The sequence below is a fragment of the Pteropus alecto genome, unplaced genomic scaffold, assembly GCF_000325575.1.
Source record: "Pteropus alecto unplaced genomic scaffold, ASM32557v1 scaffold75, whole genome shotgun sequence".
NCBI lineage: Eukaryota > Metazoa > Chordata > Mammalia > Chiroptera > Pteropodidae > Pteropus > Pteropus alecto.
The window spans coordinates 25136838-25163314 of NW_006440638.1; the positions used below are offsets into that span (position 1 = coordinate 25136838).

At 52.9% G+C, this 26477-nt stretch overlaps 2 protein-coding genes across 11 annotated transcripts in view; both read left to right on the forward strand.

Annotated features, from left to right (window-relative positions):
* Positions 1-5116, forward strand: part of LOC102893438 (store-operated calcium entry regulator STIMATE) — a 66560-nt gene extending 61444 nt beyond the window's left edge. For 6 of the 7 annotated variants that reach the window (XM_006917541.3, XM_006917542.3, XM_015593767.2 and 3 more), the window contains 2 exons: positions 4497-4629; positions 4829-5116. In XM_006917541.3, the coding sequence (XP_006917603.2) occupies positions 4497-4629; positions 4829-4935 (240 nt within the window). In that variant the 3' untranslated portion in view covers positions 4936-5116. Of the gene's footprint in view, positions 1-6; positions 3406-4496; positions 4630-4828 lie in introns of those variants that run through there. The other variant, XM_006917673.3, reaches the window with a different exon arrangement.
* The window catches only part of ITIH4 (inter-alpha-trypsin inhibitor heavy chain family member 4), a 26249-nt gene extending 2080 nt beyond the window's left edge, over positions 1-24169 (forward strand). The window contains exons 2-23 of one of the 4 annotated variants that reach the window (XM_015593764.2): positions 7978-8095; positions 9267-9427; positions 11996-12100; positions 12243-12405; positions 12544-12654; positions 13167-13295; positions 13977-14093; positions 14359-14527; positions 14615-14740; positions 14931-15112; positions 15209-15394; positions 17515-17651; positions 17913-18067; positions 18365-18391; positions 18642-18695; positions 19156-19263; positions 19784-19852; positions 20059-20223; positions 21275-21449; positions 23060-23214; positions 23351-23447; positions 23944-24169. In XM_015593764.2, the coding sequence (XP_015449250.1) occupies positions 8006-8095; positions 9267-9427; positions 11996-12100; positions 12243-12405; positions 12544-12654; positions 13167-13295; positions 13977-14093; positions 14359-14527; positions 14615-14740; positions 14931-15112; positions 15209-15394; positions 17515-17651; positions 17913-18067; positions 18365-18391; positions 18642-18695; positions 19156-19263; positions 19784-19852; positions 20059-20223; positions 21275-21449; positions 23060-23214; positions 23351-23447; positions 23944-24013 (2751 nt within the window). In that variant the 5' untranslated portion in view covers positions 7978-8005 and the 3' untranslated portion in view covers positions 24014-24169. Of the gene's footprint in view, positions 1-7977; positions 8096-9266; positions 9428-11995; positions 12101-12242; positions 12406-12543; positions 12655-13166; positions 13296-13976; positions 14094-14358; positions 14528-14614; positions 14741-14930; positions 15113-15208; positions 15395-17514; positions 17652-17912; positions 18068-18364; positions 18392-18641; positions 18696-19155; positions 19264-19783; positions 19853-20058; positions 20224-21274; positions 21450-23059; positions 23669-23943 lie in introns of all 4 variants that reach the window. The other 3 variants (XR_003047986.1, XM_025050701.1, XM_025050702.1) reach the window with 3 other exon arrangements.
* Positions 24170-26477: the final 2308 nt, after the last annotated feature.

The window sequence follows — 26477 nt, forward strand, 5'->3', positions numbered from 1 at the left end:
CTCCTTACTTTTTCCTCCTGTTTCATTTTGATTTGAACAACCTGTGCCCAAAGCTCTTTCCTTTTCCTTCCTGAGCTCAAAATCAGGGCTCCTGATGTTTCCAAACTAAGGACGGGCTGGAGGAGCCACAGTCTGTGAAAGATGGAAGCTGGGTTATATAGACCTCAGGTGATCTGTTCATCTCAAGGTTCGTCCCAGTGCCTACTGGGCAGTGGGTTTGGTTGAGGGATGAAGAGGTAACGAGTGAGTGGTGGTTTCTCCCTGTATCCTGATTTTCAGTAAGGGCTTTAGTCTCTGAGCTGCAGCTGTGTAGCTGGCTAACTAGCGGATGGTGTCTGATCATAGAGGGTCTTAGGCTGTGTGGGCTTGGATAGCGTGTTCTCATGTGCTTGGCCTCACCCTCCTCCTGTGTGTGTGCGTGTGTGTGTACATGTGCATGCGTGCGCACGCACACAGTTTGTAGTCCCAGGGAGTGCCTCCTGCTGTCATAGGGGGTTTTTCTGTGGTGCACTGTCCTAAAAGAGTGGATGCAGAGGGCTGTGTCAGTACTTCCTCTTGAGCTGTCCTCCCTCCTCAAGCAAATTTCCTTACCACCTGCTCCAAGGTGCCTTATGAGGGGCAGCTCTTCACTCAGCAACATGGCAAGTATCACTGTGCTTGAGAAATCTTGGGACACCGACTGTGCACTATCCATCTCATTTTTCCAAATATGGACCTTGTCCAAGCCACCCATGATGGAAACTTGTAAGTCAAGGTCATGAACAAGGTTCTTACAACTAATGGAAATAGCCTAATGAAGTAGAGCTGTCATATATGAATGGAGGAGATCATTGTGGCCCTGATTTCCTTTTGCGTCGGTGGGATGTTGACAAGGATAAGGAGGGATGTTGGTGAGATCCCGAGTAGCAGTGGTTTCTTGGTCCACTCAGCCTGAAGACCTGTGAGGCAAAGGTCTGTGACCCATCAGTTAGCCCTCAGGCATACTGGTGGCCTCCTGCCTTGAGCTTTAACTTGTGCCCCTTTCTGGCAGCAAGAATTCCTGGGTTAATGTCGACCTGTCATGCCTCGAAAGGGAAAATATATAAAAGCTCAAATCCAAGTTGTATCTTCCCCTAGGCAGTATAGACAGGTCTATAGGCTGACAGCCCACTCTGCCCTCCAGACTGCAATTCACTGACCCTTCTGTAGGCAGGCCAACGTAGGTGGCACTGGGAGCTTCTCATCACTCAGAGCAGCTGCCTTGTAGGGTGTAGGGCTAGCTTTTAGAAGTTTCACACGTTTCCAACTAGGAAGGGAGAACTCTGTTTTCCCTGTGAAACATTGGTAGCTCTGAAGGGCTTTGTTCTTGGTGAGGGACTTCTGGTCCAATTGTTGTCAGCACCTTGAGCTCCTTGGATGGGTGGGTGGGTGGATGGGTTTAATTTGATTTCTCTTTTCATGAAGTTTATTAGCAATCAGACCTATGTGAACAAACCATAGTCTACTTCCACTGTCTGCCTAGTGGGGGTGTTTAATTGGTGGCGTTACGATTCACAGAAACACAATTTTGAAATGAAAGGGAAGATGATGTACTTACATTGTAAAATGGTTTACAATAAAGTTTGACATCTTATTACAGGTTTTTTTTTTTTTTTTTAAGAAACATCACTTTTGTGGTTGTTGACTGTGTGTTCTCTGGAATCGAAACAGCTTAATGGGGTCAAGAAAATTTCCCCAGTGGGTTTTAAGGTTCTCCCCAGGAAACAGAGTGAAAATGAACCTTATATCACCTCATAGATGATGTGGGAACCAGAATCTGATGTTGAAAAAAAAAAACATTCTTGCCATTCTACTTTCCTGCTAATGTGAGTAAAAGCTATTCTACCTCCTCTGAGGAGAGTGGGGTTCTGGGAGATGGAGTATGAGGAGTGAACATCCCACAGCCTGGTCATTGAGGCCATGGGGCTGGAAGGCACATTCCTCCCTGGGCAGAGCTAGCTGTGGGGGCAGCACCAGAGCACTCACCCTGGGAACTGGGCCCTCACAGGCCGGGCCTGCCCTCATTGTCTCTTGGTCCCTGTTTGGAGTCTTGGGTTTATGCCCATAGCTATCTGAAGGCATTCCTCATGTCAGCACTTGTCTCAGATGGAGCCTGGCAGTCCTCGCATTGGCCTCCCGCGGTCAGGACCAGGCAGGTGGGTATTTGGGTGGGGTTTGATATATGACAGCAGTGGTGCCACATTTGGGATAACCATATGTCAGTGCCTGGTTGGGTTCCCTCTGTCTGGGGCCTTCAGGCATTAAAAAATAATCTCCATCACAAACTGACAAGGAGCTTGGGTGTGTCTGATACTAAGAGCAGACACATCTCCCCACATCTCCCCACACCCATCCTAGGCTTAGAGTCCTGCCATGTGCCTTAGGGGTCTTCCCTTCAAGGCTTGGGGTATTAGGAGCTAGCAGAGGAAAACTGAGTGACCTTCAGGGGAGCCCTTGGGCCTGTACCTCTCTCCACAGCTCAATACCTGGAATGGGTTTCATTCCCCGCTACCCTCTTTCAGCAACCTAAATGTCCTCAGGCCAGGTGCCTTTTGGTGACTTCATCTGTGCAGCTCGGTGCTATTACCTGCTGTCAGCTTACCCTTATTTACCACAAAGCATGGTTTCCTCCTGTCTCTCCTGGGCACTTCATGCCCTGCCTTCTTCGTCCCTTTACGAAACAGTGCACTAGGAGCTGGACAAAGACATCAGCAAAACCTCAGATGGAGAGTTCTCCAGGCTTCCCTTGGCTGAAGTTTCTCCACCTGTGAATCAGGGGTAGCCCCTGTGCTCTGAGTCCACTGCGGGGGCCCAGTGAGCCCACAGGGAGCAAAGCTCCCACCCTGCTGCTGTGCAGGGATGGAAAGTCCCTTTTCTCTGGAATCCAGGGAAGGGGTAGAAGACCAAGAAAAGCAAACTCAAAGCAATCCAGCCCGGCTCAGGGCCCTCCCTTCCTCAGGGACACCCCCACACTGGGATGGACTTACAGGCAGGCAGACAGCTCCTACTGCCACACATTCCAGGACCTACATTTATAAACACAAGTCGCTGCCAGTCCCAGCACCTCCCACTTGAAAATAGAGCAGCTGTTCATGAGGGTGCAAGGTCTCCCCAGCTGTCTGCTGTCGCCAGGGCTGCAGCCCCCCAGGCAGCAGTGCTCAGCGAGCCCCTATCATCCCCCAGAATAAACTCTGAAGCCAGTGGCTGTGTGATCCTGAATCACTGGGGAGTCTGTTGAAGCAGGGGGAGTGACTTCTCAGGCAGGACAGGCAAGCAGACTATATAAGCTCCAGAGGGCTGGGCACCACTCAGATCTCTTCAACCAGCTCCTGCTTGCCAGAGAGGAGCCCTCGAAGCAGCTCTCCCACAGCACCCACCATGTCCCAGGTAGGAGGGCCCAGCACAGCCGTGTTGGTGTGATTGGGAGGTGGAGAACTGGACACCATCATCTCCAGCTGCTGTGTCTTGAGCTGAGCTCCAGGCATAAACACAGGAGGCTCTGCAGCCCCTGGGAGGCTGGGGATCAGGGAAGAGAGCCCCTGGCCTACCTTATCCTAAGGTTATCTCTGTTTAGCTTGGGTTTGGTCATATTCCATGGTTTGTTAGGAGGAGTAGGGAAAATGTGTGTGGTACTTCAGGGTCCTGCATGTGCCTTTGTGTGTGAGGAGGCTGCTTGTATGACTTGGTGTGTGGAGTGCACGTTTGTAGCTCTGTATGTGTATACACCTGTGAGGCTGGGTCTTTCAATGTACAACTCTGTGCCCTGGTGCCTCTCCAGCAAGATGTATCTCTGCAGGGGATGTAGTGTGTTGCCCCAGGAGCCTGGCCCAGGCTCGGGGACCAGGGAGTCCTTGTGCCTGCCCCCAGGGTTTAGGAAGGAGTAAAGCCTCAGACTCCAGGGCACCTGGGATTGAGAGGGAGTGTAGGCACTGAGTCTGGGTATCCCCAGCACTGGAGGAACAGGTAGACCAGCATGTTAAGGGGAGGGTTGTCCTTGCTGCCCGCTCAATGGGTGGATGGTAACTTTAGACTGAGACTTCACGGGCATCTGATTCCTATTCCCCGTTCCCGCCTCCAAACACACGAGGTAGATACTGGCAATTTGGGGGGAAAGTGGCAATCTCTAAGGGAAACCCTGCCAGGTCTTGGAATTCACCAAAAGCCTTGGAATTCAGCCTCAAAGCCAATTCCTTTTTCTTTTGTCTATTTTGCCCAGGCTTGAGCTTAGCCTGGCAGGCAGACAGTGTGAGGCCACAGCGGCCACAGCCCCAGAGCTCTCGGTCCGGAAAAGGGCAGAGAGACTTGGGGGTGAGGGGAAGGAAAGTATAGTCAGAAAGGCTTGCTAGAAGAGGAATGGGGTCTTGAATTGGCTTGAGTTCAATGAGCAAGGAAGAGGATTTCTCAGCTAAGGCACAAGTGGGAAGGGGGTCTCAACCTCAAGGCCTTGGGTTGTAAGATGAGGGTCTGGGCTCTATAAGGCTGGCACTCCGGAAACCCCCATCAAGAAGAAGCGGCCCCCTGTGAAGGAGGAGGATCTGAAGGGGGCCCGATGGAACCTGACCAAGAACCAGGAGATCAAGTCCAAGACTTACCAGGTCATGCGGGAGTGTGGTGAGTGTTCTTGAGGTGCTGGGGGCGGTGGGTGCAGATGTGTGTCAATGGGAGGGGGGATGGATGGGGGGCGGCCAATGGGTCCTTTCTAAGAGTCCAGAGCTTCTGGTCTCGGGGTTGCTCCCCAGAAAAGGGGCCTTCTCTCCCTAGGAAGCCAGGCTGGGCCCCTGAGCATACCTCCTCCCACTCTTGTCTACAGAGCAAGCTGGTGCTGCCGCCCCCTCAGTGTTCAGCCGCACCCGGACTGGCACTGAGACCGTCTTTGAGAAGCCCAAAGCCGGACCCGCCAAGAGTGTCTTTGGCTGAGACGTGCACGCCACTTCCCTCACCACTGCCAGTACCTAGACACAGGAGTCTTTCTCAAGAACTCATTTTTTATGCCAGAACATACCTGCTCACCTGTTGCCTCTGGGACCGCCATCCTACCCCAACAGTCCAGGGACTGCACCAGCACCTGAGAAACATCAATAAAGAGGATGCCCAAGTGGCCCCAGCATTTGGAGGGTGTTGGTTGGTCACTGTCCATGGCCCCTAAGTGCAGGGGAGAGGAGGGCAGGGTGGGAGTGGGGGCCGCGTTCTGTACCCTTCTCAGCTTTTGCGGGGGCAGTCCTAGGGGGTACCCTACGGCCACTGCTACATACTAGAAAGCCTTGGATGTGGATACTGGCGTCGACTTTCTGTGTGACTTCAGACCATCTCTTCTGAGGCTTAGTTTCTCCTTATATATGACAAGGGAGTTGAGCTGGAGCCTATTGCATAAAACAAACCACAGTGACACTACTCAGAGTGAAGCAGGTGGGAGCATGGGGCTCTCTCCTTGTCTTCTGCAAACGCTATGGAGATACTTCTAAGGATCCCAAGGCTTTGCAGGAGCCAGAGACCTCACAGCCCCCACTCACCTTGCACCTTCATTTGCACTGCCTCCATGCCATCTTGCATCCCTCAATTGAGGCTCCTCTGGCCAGTGACAGTCTGCTTCCCAAGCTACTCTCCCCTCTCCCAAACTCAGGGTGAGCCTCTCCCCCTTGCCACTCTCACAGCTTTACCTGAACCATGGGAACACTAGGTTCTCAGCTTGTGTGAGATCCTTTCCTCTTCAGGCCTCATTGTCCCCCGTGTGCATGGAGCTTTAGGAAGCTGCAGAGGCCTGTCCAGCTGTGACAGCATGACCACCGACAGTCAGGGTCTGCACCAACAGCGCCTGGGCTTGCAGTGCCTGGCTTAGAGCTCTGCCTGCAGGGAAGCGTCACCTGTCCCTGGGCAGGTAGAGCTGGGTGCTTGGAGTCTTTCCCACATGCTAGGCCAGCCTGGCTTCCTTATATAGCTCTTTCCAGGCCGGGCCCGTGCTCTGTGCCCCAAAGGAGCAGACCTTCTGTGGGAGCAGGGCCTGCACACTGAGCTTGGGCAGGCTCTTCCTCTGGATCGCTGACAGGGTAGATCCCCTGTGTAATCCAAGTCATATCAGCCAAAGGGCGAGCAGTCTAACTGCATAGATGAGACTTCTGGCTGTAGTAGCTCAAAAGGGAACTTTTACTGCGGCTGCAGACACAGCTGCAAAGTCCATGATTCCCTTCTCTCAGGGTCAGATGTGACTGGTGTTGACCAAGGCGAGACTAATGGAGGAGACCCCTTCCCAGCCTTCTGCAAGCCAGTTACTGCTCAAAGGGCCTGAGTAGGCCCCCAAGATGGCTACCCGTCCCCCTCAGAGCTAATGTCACCCAATACTCCCCCCGACCCAGGATATGGCACCCGGTCACTCTTCTGAAGCATCTTTATCCCAGCTGTGGCCACCGACTCAGGAGCCACTTTATTCTATTCACTTTATTGCTATTTGTTATGAAAGCAGCATTTCAACTTTATTAAAGGAAAGTCAAACAAAGTCATTCATAATCCCACCTCGGGCCCTGGGGCCACCCTCCCATGGGTCTGGGCTCGTGACAAGGGCACTGCCTTGCTATGGATCAGTGGTCTGCCCTTTCTCACTCAAGTTGCAATTCATGGGCTCCCTTGGCACAACTGACCTCCGCCTGAGTATGCACACCACCACACCGAATCGGCCCCTTCAAGCTCTATCCTTTTCTATTTCATGCTTTCCTCTCAGTAAATTCCCTTGAGGGAGGCCTCTGGGCTAAAAAGTGTGGGCATCTTCAGCTCTCGGTTTGCACTGCCAGAGTGCAGGTCTTGTGTTGTTGGGAGCCTTGCTGGAGTTGAACCGAGAGCCCTGGTTAGATGAATGGGGCCTTAACAGCAAGCAGCCTGGGGGCTCCTGGGCCCAGCCTCTCTACCCCCAAAATAGGGTGGATTCATCCTGCCTTGGCCACAGCAAATCTTGCCCCCACTTAGACACCCCAAAGGATGCTCAGTGCTTTTAGGTCCCCGCTGCCCAGTCACACTGACCTGGCCTGCAGGCTCCTCCTTCCCAGAAGCTACCCCCAGCCCTCCTCTTCCTGGCCGCCCCTCTGTTCCCCCAGGCCGGGCTTACAAAGAGTGGGCTGGTAGAACAACTGGTATGAGGAGTGGTGGTGGCCTGACGGGTTCTAGACCTTTTCAGAAGGGGCGCCAATACCCACCTCCCACCTGAGCCTGCCTTTCCTCCGTAGAGCAGGTCCTCAGATGTTTCATTCAATCTCCTTTGGTTATAAGGTTGATGAAAAAATTTCAGGTCCTGGCCAGGGCTACCTTCTATGTGGAGTTTGCACATTCTCCCCGTGTGTGTGTGGATTTTCTCCAGGTACTCCGGTTTCTTCCCACATCCCAAAGATGTGCAGGAGGTGAATTGTCATGTCTACATTGTCCCAGTGTGAGTGAGTTCGAGCTTGTGTGAATGTGCCCCTCAGTGGAAGAGCAGCCTGTCCAGGGTGGGAGCTCGCATTGCGCCCTGAGCTACCGGGAGAGGCATTGGTCCCCCGCAACCCTGAACTGGAATAGGTGGGTTGGAAAAACATTTTCTCACTTATTTGTATTAATCTTTCTTTATGTGTAGTTCACATTTATTTCAATGTTTAATATTAGAAGTGTTTTGGGTCTGTCTTTAGAAGTTTGGTGATGTTTTTGTGACCAGAAATATGCTGTAGGAACTGAACTCGTTTATATCAATTAGCCAAGGGTGAAATATATGTCATTTCACTTGAAGTTGCAGTTTTCAAGAACCTATCGATGGTGACATTGAGGACTTACTGTACATGTTCCTGTCCCCAGCCAAGGTCCACAGGACATTCGCAGTTTGCCTGCTTATCTGAGGCCACGGCAATTTTTGGCTTGTAGATCCCAATTTCCCAGAACCTGCCCCCACAGGGGCGGGGCAGTGAACAAGTTACTAATTCATTCTCCACTTTCTCTCAACTTCAGAAACAGCCTGCCGGGCGCTGGAGCCGCAATGAAGACCCCAGCTCCTGCCTGGACCTGTGGCCTTGCGTTGGTCCTGCTCTTGCTGCTGGCTGTCCTCCAGACCACCACTGCCCAAAAGGTAGCAGGTGCCACGGGCACCTGTGTGTGCACCTGAGTGTGAGTGGTGTGAGCTGGTGACTGAGTGAAAAGGAGAGCTTGTATGTGTGTAAGTGTAAGTACATGTGAGCATGGATCGGTGTGTACGCAAGGAAATTGGTGCTAACCACCCACCAGGCACTGTCCCGAGGGCTTTAGGGACACTCTCCCATTTGATAGAAGGGCTGATTCTAGTCCCATGTTCCAGGTGAGGAAATGCAGCTTAGCAAGTTGCCGCGGAGGCTGGCGGTGGGTGGGGTGGGTGGGAGTGGGTTTAGTGAGCCTAGCTCCACCTCTCTCTGGCTGCGCTTGAAGGAACTTATTATGCTTTCTTTGTCTCACTTTCCTCATCTGTATAACAGGGTAATAATAGAGGTTTGTTGTGAAGATGAAATTTATAATACTGTGCTTAGTACAGTGCCTGGTACAGAGCGGGCACTCACATGTGTATACAAGCCACTCGGCCAGTCACCCACCTCTGTGCTAAGGTGTGTGTACAGCTAAACAGCTGGTGTGTACACAAGCATGCTATATGCAGTCAGGCAGGAGATGTGTAAGGCTCCTCATGTGTGCACATGGGGACCTTAGACCTGGGGTGAAGAGCATACGCTTGGGTCAGTGACCTGTGAGGATAGGCAGGGCAACTGGGGAGGGTCCATGGCTGCAGGGAAAGGGGACAAAGAAGATTCCCAGCTTTTAGAGACTGGACCCTTGTTGCCTCCAGATTCTCCTAGCTCTGTAGGCCCCTGGTGGGAGACTGGCAAGAGCTGTTTTCCTCAATTTCCATGAAGGTCAAGGTTGCCAGAAATCAGAGGACTTATTCTCTGCTCTTTCACTAGGCAGAGCTAAGACCATAAGCTTCCTGATCCCGCTAGGGCCAGGATAAATGAGAGTTCCTCCCAGACTCCATCACCCCCTGTGTGCTTGACAGACTGGTCCCCTACCCCATGGCACCGTAGGGTGGGGGAATGAAGCACACAGCTGCCTCTGGAATGTATACATGTGAAATGCTTCATGGGGTTTATCCTGAGGCCTGATCAGTGATTCAGTTGGGGGCTGAGGGTCAGGGCTTGGTCTGGGACCAAGGCACACTCTTGACGTGTGTTGCCCAAAGCTGGGCTAGCATTGAAACCCCTCCTCCTTCACTGGTCCAGAATGGTATCGACATCTACAGCCTCACTGTGGACTCCAAGGTCTCATCCCGATTTGCCCACACGGTTGTCACCAGCCGTGTAGTCAACAAGGCTGACACTATGCAGGAGGCCACCTTCCAGATGGAGCTGCCCAAGAAAGCCTTCATCACCAATTTCTCCATGTAGGTGCCTTCCTGCCCTCCTCCTCAGCTCTCTTCCCCAACCCAGCATTGCGACACCATCCCCACTGTGCCCCATCAGGAAGAGAGGCCCTCTTTCTGATGTGAGGTGTGTGTGCTCCACCTGTAGGCAATACAGGGAACCAGAGGCTTTACCCAGAAACTTCGTGCATTCTCAGAGACATTTCCATCCCTCACTCATCCTTCTGTCTCTCCATCCCTCCCGCCCTTTATCCATCCTTTCATCCCTCCATCTCTCCATCTTTCCATCCCTCCATCCCAACACTTGCACACATACATATCCCTCCATCAGTCTCTCCTAACATCCATCCCTTCTTCCCTCCATTCCTCCATCCATTGCTCCCTGCATCCATCCCTCCCTCCATCTATTCATTCCTCCCTTGGTTACTCTGTCAGTCTCCTTCCCTCCTTCCATTCTTCCCGTCATTCCTCCACCCATCACTCCCTCCATCAATTCCTTCCTCCATTTCTCCATGTATTCCTCTTAAAATCCCTCTCTCTATCCATTCATTCTTTCTTCTATTCCTTCATCCATCACTCCCTCCATCCCTCCCTACCTTCATCCATTCATCCATCCCTCCGTGCCTCCTTCAGTCCCTCTCTCCATCTGTCTTCCGTCATCCCTAAGTGCTGCCCCGGTGGCAGGTGGAGAACCACTGCATCTTTGTGTCTTTGCCTTTGAGGAGTACAGACTCGGGGCAACCTGAAACCAGGCCCAGGCAGGAGGGAGTTACCAAAACGCAGATTCCAGCTCAGAATACAGAAAACTTCCTAACCCTTGGGCTGCCCCCCAATGGAGCCATGCCCTGAGGAGGGAGACCTCCTTGGCACCAGAAGTTCTAAGCCAGGCGAGTCCCCCACACCCCAACTGAGGTACTGCAGAGAGTGCATTTCTGCTCTGGGTCAGAGGCCACATGAGGAGGCCCCTGGGGTTTCTGTGGACTCTGTGAGCTGGTGATGATCCTCACACTGTCCTCCCCCACTCTTCCTAACTCAGTTTTGCAATGTTTGCTAAACGCAAGAGAACTCTGTCTGTCCCTGGCCCCACAGGAGAGGCAGTGATTGAGAACAGGCCAGAGGGAGGCTGATCCCATAAACTCAGGGAGGGTGATGGGTAAAGCAGAGAGAGCAGGCGTCTCTCACACAGGGTCCCCAGTGTACCCTGAGACCTCTGAAAAAATGGCAGTGGGGACTGGGTCCCTGTGTTTGGCTCCTCCCTCTCCCTGCCCAGCCCATCCCAGCAGCCCCTACTTCTTCTAACCCCAGAGCCAGGGGCTCTGCTGCCCAGCTCACTGCATGAGCTTCATAGGCTGAACTTGGCCCCTCACATGGTGCCAGGACCACCAGATTACGAGGTTCCAGGCCCAGCACATCTGCCAAGAGCCCAGGACCTGCACATTTCTCTGGGTCCAGATCCTGCTGCTGAGTGAAATAGGGAAGTTGGGGGCAGGGTGCCCTTCTCCCTGACCTGGCTAGGACTCAACAAGTCATCTGGGAGGACGAGCCCTACAGCCCGTGCACCAGCCCCATCCGTAGCCCAGGTTTAAATTATGACCAGAAAGGTCAGGATGGTGGGGAGGAAAAACACTCGGTCCTGACATCCTGGCTGCCCCTTCCCCACCTACCTCTGCAACTCCCACCCTTTCACAACATGGCAGGTTTATGTTTACCTGTCATGTCCCTGTTCACCCCTTCACAAGGAGGTTCTATAGTAGTCATTTTCTTCCTAGAGGAACGGCCCAGGCAGTTCTCTCAGTCCCAAAGAATGGCCACTAGGATTGTGTCCCCACCCCTAAAAGTTCCATCCAGCAGTTGTCCAAAACCTACTTTCCTGGAGGCCACCCTCTCTGCAGAGTCCCCTGCCCTATATTGCTGGGAAGAAGGGACAGGCACGGGGGAGAGGGTTCAGAGCCTTTTAGCCCTGTGTCTCCCACTGGCCTGGGAGGGTGGCATCTCCCTCCTTCTCAGTTTGCCCCACACAGCTGGACAGAGGGCTGGATAAAAATGTGGCTTCCAGAGAAACAGGTCAGTCATCTTGCTGATGATTGACCTGTTTCTCTGGAAGCAGTCTGTGACATGGAAAGAGCAACTGGAATGTGAGGCCAGACTGGAAGGGAGAAGAGAGGCCAGGACTTAGCTCAGCCCTGCCTCTTCTACAGTCTGCCCCACACAGCCCCAGACTGTTTCTCTGGAAGCAGTCTGTGACATGGAAAGAGCAACTGGAATGTGAGGCCAGACTGGAAGGGAGAAGAGAGGCCAGGACTTAGCTCAGCCCTGCCTCTTCTACAACCTCCCTCCCTTGTCCATTCAGTGAAACAAATGTTAACTTACACTATGCATGCCTCAGGGTAGATGGAAGCTTGGCATACCTTGCAGAGGCCCCTGCCCTTACCCAGGGTCCTGCACAGAGTCTTGTGCATAATAAACGGTTAAGGTGGCAGTCATTCTATCAAGAAGCACACCACATCCTAGAGAGGATCTCTGGAAGAGGTGGGATTGGAGTGAACTGCCCCCACCAGGCTCTAAGAAACACCTGCTCTCCTGCCCCAGGATCATCGATGGTGTGACCTACCCAGGGAACATCAAGGAGAAGGCTGCAGCCCAGGAGCAGTATAGTGCAGCTGTGGCCAGGGGAGAGAGCGCTGGCCTTGTCAAGTGAGCCCAGGGAGGTGGCGGGGGACCCCAGTGGGGCGTGACAGAAGCTGCCCCAACCCTCAACCCTTTAGCCCTATTTCCACCTTCAGTGCCCATACCCCACCTGGTCCGGAGGGGCAGACCTGATGCCCTCCTCCCCCAGGGCCACTGGGAGAAAGATGGAGCAATTCCAGGTATCGGTCAGTGTGGCTCCTGCTGCCAAAGTCACCTTCGAGCTGGTGTATGAAGAGTTGCTCAAGCGGCATCTGGGAGTGTATGAGCTGCTGCTGAAAGTCCAGCCCCAACAGGTGGTCAAGCACCTACAGGTATTGGTGCTGCCTCCTCCCAGAAGAGCTCCTAGATGACCCTTGCGCTACAGAGGGTGGCCTCTCCTTCCCCGTCTGCTACCTGTGAGGTCTAGCCCTGGCTCCTAGCTAACCCAGTGACCCAATTCTTGCCTCCAGATGGACATTCACATCTTTGAGCCTCAGGGCATCAGCTTTTTGGAGACAGAGAGCACCTTCATGACCAGTGAACTGGAAAATGCCCTCACCACCTCACAGACCCAGACCAAGGTGGGCCTGCCACGGTCAGTGGGCGAAGGTACCAAGGGGCCTGTCCTCAAGCCAGCCCTATGAGCCTGGATTTCCAGAGAATGGGACAGTTGAGCAGAATCTCTAAGCTGGACAGGCTTCTGAAGTCTCTGCATCCATGTTATCCTTTGCCAGACGGGGTGGGCAAGGCCTAGAGGAGGACAGCGGGTGCTGGTTTGAACCCTAAAATCAGGGGAGAAGGACTTGGACGTGATGCTGATGTGAGGGTCCCAGGACCTGGGGGAGAGGAGGAGATAGCTGGATTGTACACATCCTGAGCTTAGCCTCTGCTTGCACAACTCCAGGAGCAGGGGCTCCATGCTCACGCCCTCTCCCCTGTATGGAGGCAGTCTATCTGACAGCTCAGCCTGAAAGAAAGTTTCCTGTGATTTGACCCAAGGCTGCATCCTAGAATTCTCACTTCAGGCCAAGTGAGAGGTGGTGTTTGCATGGCCTTTCTGCTCCTCTCAACTTCAGTCTGGTCCTTTCTCCAGGCTCACATCCTATTCAAGCCAACGCTCTCCCAGCAGCAGAAGTCTCTAGAGCAACAGGATACAGTTATAAATGGCAACTTCATCGTCCGCTACGATGTGAACCGGACCCTTTCCGGGGGCTCCATTCAGGTGTGTGGGCTCCAGGCGAGAACAGGACAACCAGGAAACCTATCCACGCTTAAGAGCCTAAGACTAGATGTTCTAGAAGAAAAGGCAAAATGACTGCTCCTACTTATCAATGTGCACCAGGGGCAGCTAGACAGAAAACAAGTGGTTTAGTTATGTGGTCCCTGAAAGAATTCCCTTTCTGAGACAAAAACAAAAACACTTCATCTCTGCTAAAGAACTGCCCTGCATCATTTCTCTTATTGCCTTGGTTGCCAGGAGGCTCACAGCTCAGTTTTATGTTCAATTGCAATAGCTTCTTTTGCAGAAGTTTCTGTGCTTCCCCTTTATTCTTGATTGACATTGTTTTTTGGAGTCTTCATTCTTTTCTTGGATCTCAGGTTTATTATGTCTGAACTTTGGTATAAGCTACCTCAAGTCCTCAAACAAATAGGAGGTAAAGTGCACGTAGAGTTCCTGTGGGCCATGTGTGAGCAGGGAAGGCTTCAGCAAGAAGGGGCTGAGCCCTAAAAGACTGAGCCCTAAAAGATGGCAAGGATTGGGGGAGGATAGCAGTGGGACAGAGATAGAGGGGCTGGAATGAACAGAGCATGGGGACCCGAAGATTGGGAGTGAGGAAGCTGGGTGGGGGCAGGGCAGGATTGCAACTCTCATCACCTGGGGTTCATCTTACTCTGGTCACAGATTGAGAATGGCTACTTTGTGCACTACTTTGCCCCCGAGGGCCTGCCCACGATACCCAAGAACGTGATATTTGTCATTGACAAGAGTGGCTCCATGAGGGGCAAGAAAATCCAGCAGGTGGGTCCCGTGGGCCAGGGCAGGGCCCTGAATACTCCCACATGCCTCACACCATCAGCTCTGGTCCAGCAGGCAGACCCTCCCTCGGGCATCTTCCTGGGTAGGGGGCTCCCAGGATTCAAGGTTGGTCAGAGTGTGGGCCAAATCCTTCCCCTAGAGCATTCACCATGTCCCAACTCCAGATGCAGGCCCAGGAGTACAGACCAAGGGCACATGAGCGAGACTCCCCTAAGAAACCCACCTTGTCTCCACTTCCCCTGCCCAGACCCGGGAAGCCCTAATCAAGATCCTGGATGATCTCAGCCCCAAAGACCAGTTCAACCTTGTCCCCTTCAGTGAGGAAGCAACCCAGTGGAAGCCATCAATGGTGCCAGCTTCAGCCGAGAATGTGAAGGAGGCCAGGACCTACGCTGCTGGCATCCAGGCCCAGGGAGGTGAGTGCCTCTGCAACCCTGCAGGGTGGAGGCTTCCAAGGCACTGAACCCCGCCTAGGAGCCATCCTGAGAATGTGTGCTCCTCAGGGACCAACATCAACAGTGCGATGCTGATGGCCGTGCAGCTGCTGGAAAGAGCCACCCGGGAGGAGCTCCTGCCCTCAGGGAGTGTCTCCCTTATCATCCTCCTCACCGATGGCGACCCTACTGTGGGTGAGGGCACTGCCAGCAATTCCAGGGCACACTGCCCAGAGGAAGCAGCTGGGCCTCCATAATGGCTTGCTATGGGACCTGAGGCTGGGGGGCGGAGGGATTCCTGAGGCCCCTCTGGCTCTGAGATTCTAGAAATATCCCTTGAGCAAATCACTGTTTTCTCACCCCCTTCCCAAACCGCTGGGTCCAGGGGAGACCAGCCCTGAGAAGATCCAGAGGAACGTGCAGGATGCCATAGGCGGCCAGTACAGCCTCTTCTGCCTGGGCTTTGGCTTCGATGTTAGCTATGCCTTTCTGGAGAGGCTGGCACTGGACAACGGCGGCCTGGCTCGGCGCATCTATGAGGACTCAGACTCCGCCCTGCAGCTCCAGGTGCCAGCCTGACCCCAGTGGGCTGCGTGAGTGAGGGATGGCTCAGAGGGACAGGCAGAGCCCAGCCCAGACCTCATGACACCCCCTATCCTTCAGGACTTCTACCAAGAGGTGGCCAACCCACTGCTGACAGCGGTGGCCTTCGAGTACCCAAGCAACGCCGTGGAGGATGTCACACAGGACAACTTCCGGCTGCTCTTCAAGGGCTCTGAGATGGTGGTGGCCGGGAAGCTCCGGGACCAGAGCCCTGATGTGCTCTCAGCCAAAATCAGTGGGCAGCTGGTGAGTGTGGCCAGCCATCCTGGAGAGGAAGGGAAGCTGAAGCAGGCATTTGGAGGAGCTGGGTTCAAACCTGAGCCCTGCCAGACTCCAGCCAACTGACCATGAGCAAATGACAAACTGCTCCCTGCCAATTGTGGATGACATCGGTCCCTACTACAGGGCTCGTAGTGGAGATTCAACAAGATAATGTGATTCCCCTGAGAGCAACTATGCTATGCCTGCAAATGTAGACACTCAGTGGTCAGTCTGTGCTTCTACTGCTCCTGCTATGCCAGAGGGCTCCAGGTGCTTGGCATCCCCTCCTGTCCTTACTCCAGCCTTCTGAGGTTGCACTCAGACAGGGAGGGCTGCTCCCACTGCACAGAGGAGCAGACTGGGGTCCAGGCAGGGCAGGCAGCTTGCCCTGGGCCCCACTGCAGCTGGGTCAAGAGCTTGGCTCCACATGGTGCCCTCCCTGCCTCTATGCCACAAGGGGGCCCTCTCATTCCACAAAGAGAAACCGAGCACCTGTTCCTATGCCAGATCCTTCCCTAGGCCCTGGGGATGCTTCCCTGATGAGAGAGACAGCATGAGAGAGACACAAACAATGAGCTGTAGGCTGGGGTGTCCCTGATGAGATAAACCCGGAAACTCAGGGGAGCAGTAGTAGGAGGCCCAACCTGGCCTGAAGATGAGGAAAGGCTTCCTGGAGGAGGCTCAGCTGAGACTGCAGGATGAATAGGAGGTGGCAGAGGCCAGATGGTGGAGTGATGGAGGAATGTTTCAGGCTTTTGTGGCAAGCAGGATGTGAGGGGAGAATAGCAGATGGGCAAGGCAGGCAGGCATGGGGGGCCCAGGACAATGTCTCTGAAGAAGTAACCAAGTGTCATGATGGGCAGTGCGTGCCAGGTGGCCAGCCTGCCTGGCTTCTGCCAGCTCCCAGGGGTGAGGCCTGGGGAAGCCACCTAATCTTCCTGTGCCTCAGTTTTCTCCTGTGTTAAAATGAGCATCGGTTACCTTACCCACCTTGTAAGGCTGCTGAGGGGATTAACACTCCATACATGCTAGCTGCTGGTATTATCCCGGAGGCCAAGAGTTCCCAAAGTGCAGAACCCAGGATGACTCGGGGTAGTCCACAAACAAACGTGTCTTTTAGTAGTTACGTATTTATTTTAATGTGTCTTCTGAAAAATACAACTCAAACCCTAGACCCAAGATTTCACAGGTACTTTTGCTTGGGACAAGGCCAAGTAAAGAGTGTTAGTCTTTTTAAAGTTCGTTTAAAGAAAATCATCAAACAAATAGCTGTATGCGTGGATAGGGCAAGATTTGTGCAGATGGCCTACATGTGACAAAGCTTTGGGAGGCCCGGCACTGGGTGAGAGACAGTGGAGGATGGTTCCAGCGGGGGAGGCAGGATCCGATCCACAGTGAAAAGGTCTTTGGCTGCTGTAGTCGTTATGACAAAGAGGGCTGGGGTTCCTCTGCCCCGGATCCCATTTCCCAAGCTGCTGGCCACGTCAGCCTGACACCAGAAGGCCCTGTCTAGAGCTTGGGCACATGCCTGGCTGTCACCACTGCAGAGCGCCCAGGCGCAGCAGAGGGTACCAGCTTGAACAGGGCCCCCAAACCCTGTGAGGGCCATGACACCTGAATTCTCTTCTCAACTTCACTGCCAACTGCTAGAGAAGGCGCTTCCCTCTCTGTCCCATGTCTCTTTCTTTGAGGTGAGGGTGAGCTGTGTCTGGGGACCCTTTCTGCTCCACACGACTCTTGTGCATCCTTCTTGCTGTTGTTTCTGTGGCCTGGGGTTCAGAGTCCATCCTCATTTCCCTTTCTTCCCAAAGGCTTCACCTGATCTGAGTTCCTGGCTCTGTGCCTCCTGTGTTGCACCTGGGATAGATTCTACCTTTTCTCTCCAGCTCCTTCTTATCCTTACGGGATCTGTGACTGAGCCCCTTGCACCCCTAAACTCCCTCCCTATCCCCTACTCTACTCCAAGGAAATGCAGTCCTCACTGCCGGTGCATGGGACCTGCCCCAGCTCCAACCACGTTCTCTATGGAAGTTCTCAGAAGCGCCAGGCTGGGTACGGGCATCAGGCCCTCACTGCCCCTGCCCTGCCTGGGCCCCTCTTTCCAGCTCATGCAGAACATCACCTTCCAAACGGAGTCCGGGATGGCAGAGCAGGAGGAGTTCCCGAGCCCCAAGTACATCTTCTACAACTTCATGGAGAGACTCTGGGCATTCTTGACCATCCAGCAACTGCTGGAGCAAATGTGGGTGGCCGGTACCCTCAAGGGCCTGCTGGGGCAGCCACACACAGCCTCAAGGCCTCCCCAAGCTCTTCACTGGGTGTGGGGGGCGGGGGCAGGTGCAGCTGGCATGGGGCATCTCTTGGGCATGGAGACAGTGGGTCGTGATATCGTGTCTGAGCTCTGGACTCTCCCAGCGGGAACCCCACCTCACAAGGGTCTGGAGGGGAGAGAAAATCTAGACACTCAGGGACCAGCTAAGCCTCTGATGCTCTCAACCTGCAGAGTTTCTGCATCAGATACTGAGAAGCAGGCCCTCAAGACCCGAGCTCTGGGCTTATCGCTCAACTACAGCTTTGTTACCCCCCTCACATCCATGGTAGTCACCAAACCCGAAGGCCAAGAACAGTCTCAAGTTGCTGAGAAGCCCGTGGAAAATAGTGAGTATGAGAGTGGGCTCCCAGACTCCTTGGCAGCAGAGTTTTGATCCAGCGTTCTCCCCAGCCTCTCCCCGACATCCCAACCAAGACCCTAACCCTGCCACACACAGACTCACAGGATCCCCATGAGACTCATCCCATTTCATTGATGAGGAAACTGAGGCCAGGTTTCCCAACCCCCACCCCTCCCCGAGTTTGCTACATCTTTGCAGTGCTGGGGTGGGAAAGCAAGGTCGAATTTATCAAAACCACTTCAACAGTGTGTCTCTGTCTCTCTTCTCTTTTTGTTTTATCCAGAAAACAGACACAGGAACGTTCCCTTAGGTAAGGCCCAATACCCTCAAAGACTGGCCCGGGTGACAGTTGGCTGACACAGGGCCTAGGACACCAGCCCCACAAGGTCGCTGGCCGGGGCCTCTCCAGCCTAGTCCTGCTGCCAAGAGGGGGCATCATCTGCCCAAGCATGCTGATGCATTTCATCAACTACCTCTTCATTTAGATATTGGCAATCCTGGGCCCTAGGGGCACAATCCCCATCTAGCGGGATGCACATACCGGTCTCTCTGATTTCCAGGTCACGGCGTCTTCAGATATCATTCCATGGGAAACAGAAGGTCTGGGATGACAGGTAGCAAAGGAGGAGAAGGAGGGGGGAGGGAGATTGACAGAACCTTGACCCTGGCCACAGACTGGGCTCTGCCCTGGCTTTGGGGGGAGTGACTTGCTTTGCTCACGTGGCTGGTGGTACGGCTGGGACTCAAGTTCAGGTGTGTCTGATTAGGAGGCAACCATGCAGACCTTTTGCTCACTTACAGAAGAGGCTTCAGAAGACAAGTTAGTGAGAGGAGCATTACCAGGGAAAGGGGCAGCTGATATCCCAGCAGGGAGGAGTTCGAGAAAGGTTTATTGTTCCAGCTTTGCATTTCTCCTGGCCATGGGGAGAGAGGCTCTGAGAGTGGCAGGTGTGGGAAAGGGAGCCATCTTCCCTCTTCACATCCCTCTCCTGGAGTGAGTCCCGGAGCCCCGGCCGTGGGGACCCATGACACTGCTTTAAGAGAATGCAGGTGTCAACTTTTCCAAAACTGTAGCTGCCGAGAACTTCTCATCGAGATTGGGACCACCCGGACCTCTTCACCATCGTCATTCCTCTTATCCGTTCTCGAACCCGAATCCAAGACTAACAGACATGATGTTAGGTAAGCCACTTCCTGACCTTGGAGGGCCTTGTTTCCCCAAGGCGATAATTAAACCTGCCTGTAGAGTTGGATGAGTAAGCACCAGGCTCAGGGCTAGGCACAACAAGACCAGGGAGAGTTGCTGTGGGGCATGACATTAGTAGTGTGTCCTTTATTTTCACTGAATCAGATTCATTGTGCTCTGGAGACTCGCTCAGGATAGAGCCTTCTAGAAAGGGAAGACTTCCTCCATTCCCAAAGCCATCATTGATCCCTTGAATTGTTTCTGATCTCTAAATCTGGACTCAGACACAGGCACAGAGCCAGGCTGGACCTTGTTTCCTCAGTGTTTTGCCTAATAGCATGCTCTTCTGTTTGAAAATCTTTTTGTAAAGGGTTTCCTAGGTTGGGTGTACGTGTGGCGGGGGGTACAGTGCTGGACCTTGGTGGATGGCTGGCGGCATGATGGCTGGAGGGCATGCTGCTTGCTCTGAATCCTGACTGCCTTCTCCCTTTCTGTTTCTGACTATTCTTGCACTAGTGCCCGGATTACTATCAGACCCCTCAGGTTTCGATGGAGTGCTTCATGGCATGGATTTAATGATCACAGGTAGCCTCCAGACCAGAGCCCTATAGCAGAGAGACCCTGGGACGAGAGAGCTCCAGGGATCTCTACGAACATGTAGTGTGGTTTTCTCAATGTTGAAGTGGAGAATGAGCCCCGGCCACACCTCTCCACTACTCTATACTTCAGCGCCCCCTGCCCCCAACTCCCCAGGAAGGGGATACCTAGACCCGGACTTTTTCTCCTTTCAGAAACAATCAGCACATCCCCACCCTCAGGTAAGCTGCCAGCCCCCTCAGCCCTCACCCAGGCTCCTTCTGTCATCTTGCCACTGCCTGGGCAAAGCGTGGACCGGCTCTGTGTGGACATCAAGCATTCTCAGGGGCCAATGAACCTGCTCTCAGACCCTGACCAAGGTGAGAGGTACACACCTAGTCATTCACCCAGAGAGACCCAGACACCATGCAACCCCAGCTCACCACCCTGGAGCCAGCAGTGGGACACCTGCCCAGGGAGGCACATGGGCAGCCTTGTCCTGTCTTCGGTCACGGCATAGTCACGCCCTGAGTACCAACACTTGCACACATACATCCACCCCACAGACCTTGCATTGGGCACACATATGCAGGTCTGCCTGGTCTGGCACTCCAGGGTGACCAGATGTGGGCTTGCCTCCAGGCGTTGCCATACTTCAAGGGTGGAAGAACATACCTGGGTGTAGATAAGCATAGTGGCCTGTAGTTAATGCCCGGAGCAATGTGGAGACAAGTCCAGAGGCGGAGGCATGGGCTGTCTGAGGGTCAGGGGAGGCTGCACAGGGTCACGTAGGAGTGACTGGGCCTTGGCAGACAAATGGGGGTCCACTAGGCAGAGGAAGGGGTAGTTAGAAGCCCAGAGCCCCGAAAGATACTAGTGGGACTATAGAGAGTATGGAGGAAGTGATTAGTAGGAGGAGGGAGGTACGCTGGGCAGCCCTGCCCCCAAGCCCTAGAAGGGTCTTACTGGTTGAATTGAGGTGTCGGGTCAGACATGGGAACACACAGCACTCAGGGACGCTCACCCAAACACAGTCTCCCACTTTGGCATGCCAGGCCCAGAGTCTCTTTGCTCCCTGTGGGTGGGGACCACTGATTTTCTATCTTGCTTTTGGTCATGGCACTTAGCTCAGGGCCAGGTACACCATGAAGGCTTTATAAAAGTTAATTAACTTCAGACAAGATCTCCCTTCTCAGAGGGCTCATCTAAATAGTAGCCATCACTGAGAATTTGGGGGCCCTCCCAAAGCCATGTGAAACCAAAGGATAAGTGAAAAGACTGTGGAAACCATGCTCCAGTGTGAGGGAATTTTGGGGACCTGGGGAGTTGGCAAAGGACTGTTCTCCAGGACATAATCAGGGAGGACCTTCATGTCAGGCCAGTGCCGAGCTGGGGCCATAGCTCTGACCCCTCTGCTCCCCGCTCTCTCAGGGATTGAGGTGACTGGCCACTATGAGATAGAGAAGGCTCAGTTCTCATGGATTAAGGTGACCTTCAGGAACCCCCAACTGCAAGTCCACGCCACCCCTGAGCACGTGGTAGTGACTCAGAATCGAAGAAGCTCTGCATACAAGTGGAAGAATACACTGTTCTCAGTGATGCCTGGGTAAGCCTCAGGCTAGGTGCCAGCAGTGACCTCTCAGGCTGTGTTAGCTGGTGACAGCACTAACGGGTGGCCTGAGGCCATGGGCCTGAGGATGGAGTGTCTGGGCTGGGCATGAGTCCTCTGCAGTGGGCTGCGCCCACAGGACGGGCAGAGATGCAGAGAGCCCTGCACCATACTCCTCCTCTGGAGGGCACCAAGGGGTTGTCCTGGGGACCTGGCTGCCCTCATACCTAACCCAGGACACTCCCTGTGCAGGGGACAGTGTGGTTTGGAGCTAGTGCTGCTGCTAATCCTGTATGACCCTGGATAGGGCACTTAGCCCCTCTGAGCCTGTTTTCTCACTCATAACTCATCACCCCAGTCCTGAGTTAGAAGCTAGGGGGAGAATGTGGCCAAGAAGCACTTTGCTCATTAAAAGGGGTGGTGCCTGCTGAGTATACTGGAGGGCAGCTCTGTATGTGGTGAGGTAATGATGACAATAATGAGAAGTTGGAGGGCACCGTTCATGGAGGTCACGAGTGTTATCCTCAGCATAGTCTTAAAGCTCCAATGAGAAGAGACAGTCCATCTGGCATCAAGCACTGGGCAGCTGGTAGGTAGTGAAGGAGGATGTCGACCTCTTTTGGGTGGGGCTGCCCCACGATAGAGTCTTCCAGACGTAGCTCTCTGGCTCTGGAAGTCACGAGGGGCTTGGGAGAGAGGCTGAGGACCTTGGCCCTCTTTGAGCATTGGCCTCAGAGCCCCAGCTTGTACCAAGTACAAAGAGCCTTATCTGCTTCCTCTCAGTGAGCCCCTCAGCAGACACTGGTTCCACCTGACAAATGAATAAGCACCTAGCAAGGATCACTTGAAAACTTCCTAATTTCATAAAAGATCTTAGTTTCCTATGATCTGATAAATACACAAAAATTGATAGCATTTTTATGCCTTGGACATACACCAGAAGATGGAATAAAGAATTCCTATTAATCACAGTGACAGTGCACACACTCATATGAGCTACAGAAGATACACATGAAGAAAAACAGGCCACGCCTCTTATGTTGAATCATGTCAACAAGACAGTGTAAGTTTAGTGTAAGTCCATTTAAAATAACCTCAGGTAACAGCAGGGTCATATTCAACATGCTTGAAGGATCCTAATATTTCTAAGAAAATAAGATAAGAATTTCAAAGATTACATTAAGTAAAAAAGAAGGGAATAGAATGAGAAGAGACTTGCCCTTCTGGAAATTAAAACACACGATTAAACACTAGTCATCCAAAGAAAGTGGCACTAGCCATAAAAACAAAAGAGACAGAGTAAATCTATCAGATACTCCCTGCATCATATAAAACAAATTCATGAGAAGCCAAATCTAAGAGACAAAGGAACCATTATTTTGTCTTATAAATACTGAGATCACCAGATATCACTAAATTAACTTTGTTCCCAGTTTACTAATGCGGAAACTGAAACCCAGAATATTTAATGGACTTCCTACCCACGGCCACAACAGGAATTCTGAGGATAAGGGGGCAGTCCCCACCCACTCCCATCCCAACTGCCAAGGTCCTCTGTGGGTGTCTCCATGTCTACCTTCCTCTCAGGATGCTGGATTTCCCCACAGCCTCAAGATGACCAAGGACAAGGCAGGGCTCCTGCTGCTCAGCAGCCCAGATAAAGTGACCATTGGCTTGCTCTTCTGGGACGGCCCTGGGCAGGGGCTCCGGCTCCTTCTGCGGGATACTGACCGCTTCTCCAGACACGTCAGCGGGACCCTTGGTATGCTGCCCATGGCCCTACGCTCAGGGCATCCTCAGAAATCGCCTCTGCCTTCAAACAAGCAATGCCCCGAATTTCTGTGTGTCTCCCAGCCTCCCTGTCTTTATCCTTTGCTGATCCACCCTTTGTTTCTCAGGCCAGTTTTACCAGGATGTGCTCTGGGGGCCCCCAACAGAAGCAGATGACAGCAAACGAACACTGAGTGTTCAGGGGCATGACCACTCTGCTACCAGGTGACTCAGCACAAATAAACCACTGAGCTCGGCCAGGGATGGGGGCTGGGAGGCTGAGAGCTGGTGTCTAGGGTCCCCCATTTCCCTGTCCTCGCACAGGAACTAGACATAGCCAGGTAAAAGGTTGATGCCTTAGACATGTCTGACCCAGCTCTCAGTGACCCCACAAAGGACAGTCAACTCAGATACATAGAAAACACACCAGCCCCGTGATCACTAGGGTAAGTTGGGAGCAGTAGGAAACTCCCTCTGAACTCTTGTAGCCCCTGACCCTGGAGACCACACACATCTGAGTCCCCATAGGCAACCGGGCCTTGTTGGCCTATGCCACAGGGAATTCTACGGGTCCCTGAAACTCCACCCTCTATGTTCCTGTCTACAGTTCTTTCCCTCTCTTCCCACCACACCTGAGGTTTGCTAACCCTCTCCGTCTGTCTCTCTGTCCGTCTGTCTGTCCACCCATCTGTCCATCCATCTGTCCGTCCATCCATCCCAGAGAGCTCAAGCTGGATTATCAAGAGGGGGCCCCGGGAACAGAGATTTCCTGCTGGTCTGTGGAGCTATAGTTCTGACGGGAGGAGTTATGCCTTCTTCAGTCCCCATGCTGCCCCACTGCATGCAGATGGCTGTCATCCTGTGACCACAGGGCCACCTGTGAAGCCCGGGCTGTGATGGGGAGGGAAGTTCCAGCCATTATAAATAAAAAGGTGGTGTGAGCCCAAGGAGTGGGTGTCTGTGGTTCCATCAGGCCAAATCCCAGGGCCTCAGAACAGCGTCCTGGACACTTAGCATCGTGTAGCGTTAGAATCTTTCACTGTTAGCACCTCAACGGCCTGTGGCCAGTAGGCCCATGGAGAGCTTTCAGTCCAGTCCCTTCATTATTCAAGGAGGAAAATGAAGATTTAAAACAATTAAACCATCCATTTAAGTTATCACTCCAGCCCCCAGCTGAGGGCCTAGGGCAAGAGAACATTCTCTGGGAGCAAAGATTCAGTCTCCTTCCATGAAAACCAGTTTTGACTCAAAAAAAAGAAAAAAAAAAGTGAAATGAGTAGCAGTTCTTTATAGGCCAACTTCCCCATTCTTAGCAAGCGTTGGGCCCCTTTGCGATGGGATTTGCATGACATAATTTAATTTTCACACCTGTTCTCAAGAACAGGCCTGTCTGCTCACTGTCCTATAAAGAAGCTAGCACTGGAAGACAAAGGAGACAGATGAGGCTCCTGTCCCAGGAAGGAAGCAAGTGTCTGTTCCCAAGAGCCTCCAGTTTCATGAAGGCAACCCAGGCCCCAACTCTAAATCCTGGGCTGTTGAGTGTCTCTTCTCTTATCCACGCCCCAGGGTTAGGCATCCCAAAGTTTCCACCCAATTCCTGCCAGACAAAACATACTTAAAAAATATTTATAATTATTTCACCTACTTCTTTTAAAAATGATACGTCTTTCCTTACAAATAAAAAGCATAAAGAGAATAAAAGCGAAAACCATGAGAATAAGAGAAAAAGAGCCAAGCATGGGGAGAGTTAAATCAGTGACACTAGAGTAAGGTGAGCTGCAGCACAGCACCACAAAGTTTGGCTCTGAGCTTCCTAGCAGCCAGGGTAAAGAAGAAAATCAGCTCATTTTCTTGCTAAGAGGAAGCAAATAAGATCATCAGTGAAAACAAATTTTTCCCCAGCTCTTGAGCTGTACAGGGTATTTACAGAGTGAGCCTTTCTAGGAGGGTGAGAGGAGAGGCCAGGGGAAGGGGGCTCTAGCAGCAGGTTTGCCACAAAAAACTTGCCCGTTGCTGTCTCTCTATCAAGCCTGGTTGACAGGCAGAGATCTCAGGCCGAGTTGCTGTGAGACAAGGGGGCAGCCTTAGGGGCTCTGTCAGACTTGCTATGTGGGGCTAGCTCTGAATACTGAGATGAGAGGGGTGCTCACCCCTCTGGTACAGCACCACTTGGGCTGGGCTGTGGAATTTGTACAACAGCAGAGGGGTCATGGGTGATTTTCTGGCCCAACCAGCAGGGCAGGTATCTTCTGTGAGCAATTGGAAGTAAGTCCATGTCCTTCACTCTTTTGTTCACTGAATGCTTTCCACCAGCGCCAGGCCTGGGCTGACTGCTATGGGTACATTGGGCACTGTGAGAGATACAGTGGCTATTGTGACAGCTGCTACCCAGAGAACAACCAAGTACCACACGGAGCCCAGAGGGAGTCATCTTGCCCAATCTGGGGAATATCAGGGAAGGTTCCTTGGAAGCCTCATGGTTGGGATTGAGTTTTGAAGAATAAACAGAAGTCAGCCCAGTGAAAAAGGATGACAAGGACACCAGGCCTGGAGCCAGGACATTAAGCATTGAGTTCAGGGCAGGTGAAAGAAAGCAGTTCCATGAGGTGAGGTGGAAGGGGATGCTGGAGAGATGGAGAAGCGGGGCTGGACCAGTATTTCTATATATACCTCGCCATGGATCATGACTTCTATCGTGAAAGCCAGAGAGCCATCAGAGACTGTAGGAACGGACAGGCACAGCCAGGATGACAGATTGGGAAGAGGACAGAGTCTGCCTAGAGTTTGCGTGGTGGGCCTCCCTAACTCTGTTGAGGGAGGGCAAGAGGCAGAATTTAAGCTGTGGACCCCCTCTGCCTTTCCCCAACCTGCTGGGCTAGGCTGCTAGCTGGAGTGGCAGAACAAAGGAACTTCAGGAGGACCGGAAACCGTAATGATGATGCGTCTTCACACCCTCCATCTGGTAGAATCTTTCTCCTCATTTCACGGATGTGAAAACTGACCTCAAGATGACTGGTTAAAGCTACATGGCTCCTCAGCCACCTAGGAACTGAATAAGTGGTAGGGCTTGCCACATTAGGATGTCCCTTCCCAGGCCTAACCCCTTTTTGCTAGCTTAGCCTAGACACCTGCCATGTTCACTCTGGAGCCACATCTCATGTGGCCATCTCCCTAGAGCAGCAACAGCCACCAGTCCACAAGCAGCCTCTTGGAGCCTCCTAAGCACTCTCTTGTGATAAACACTTCCTCTTGGAC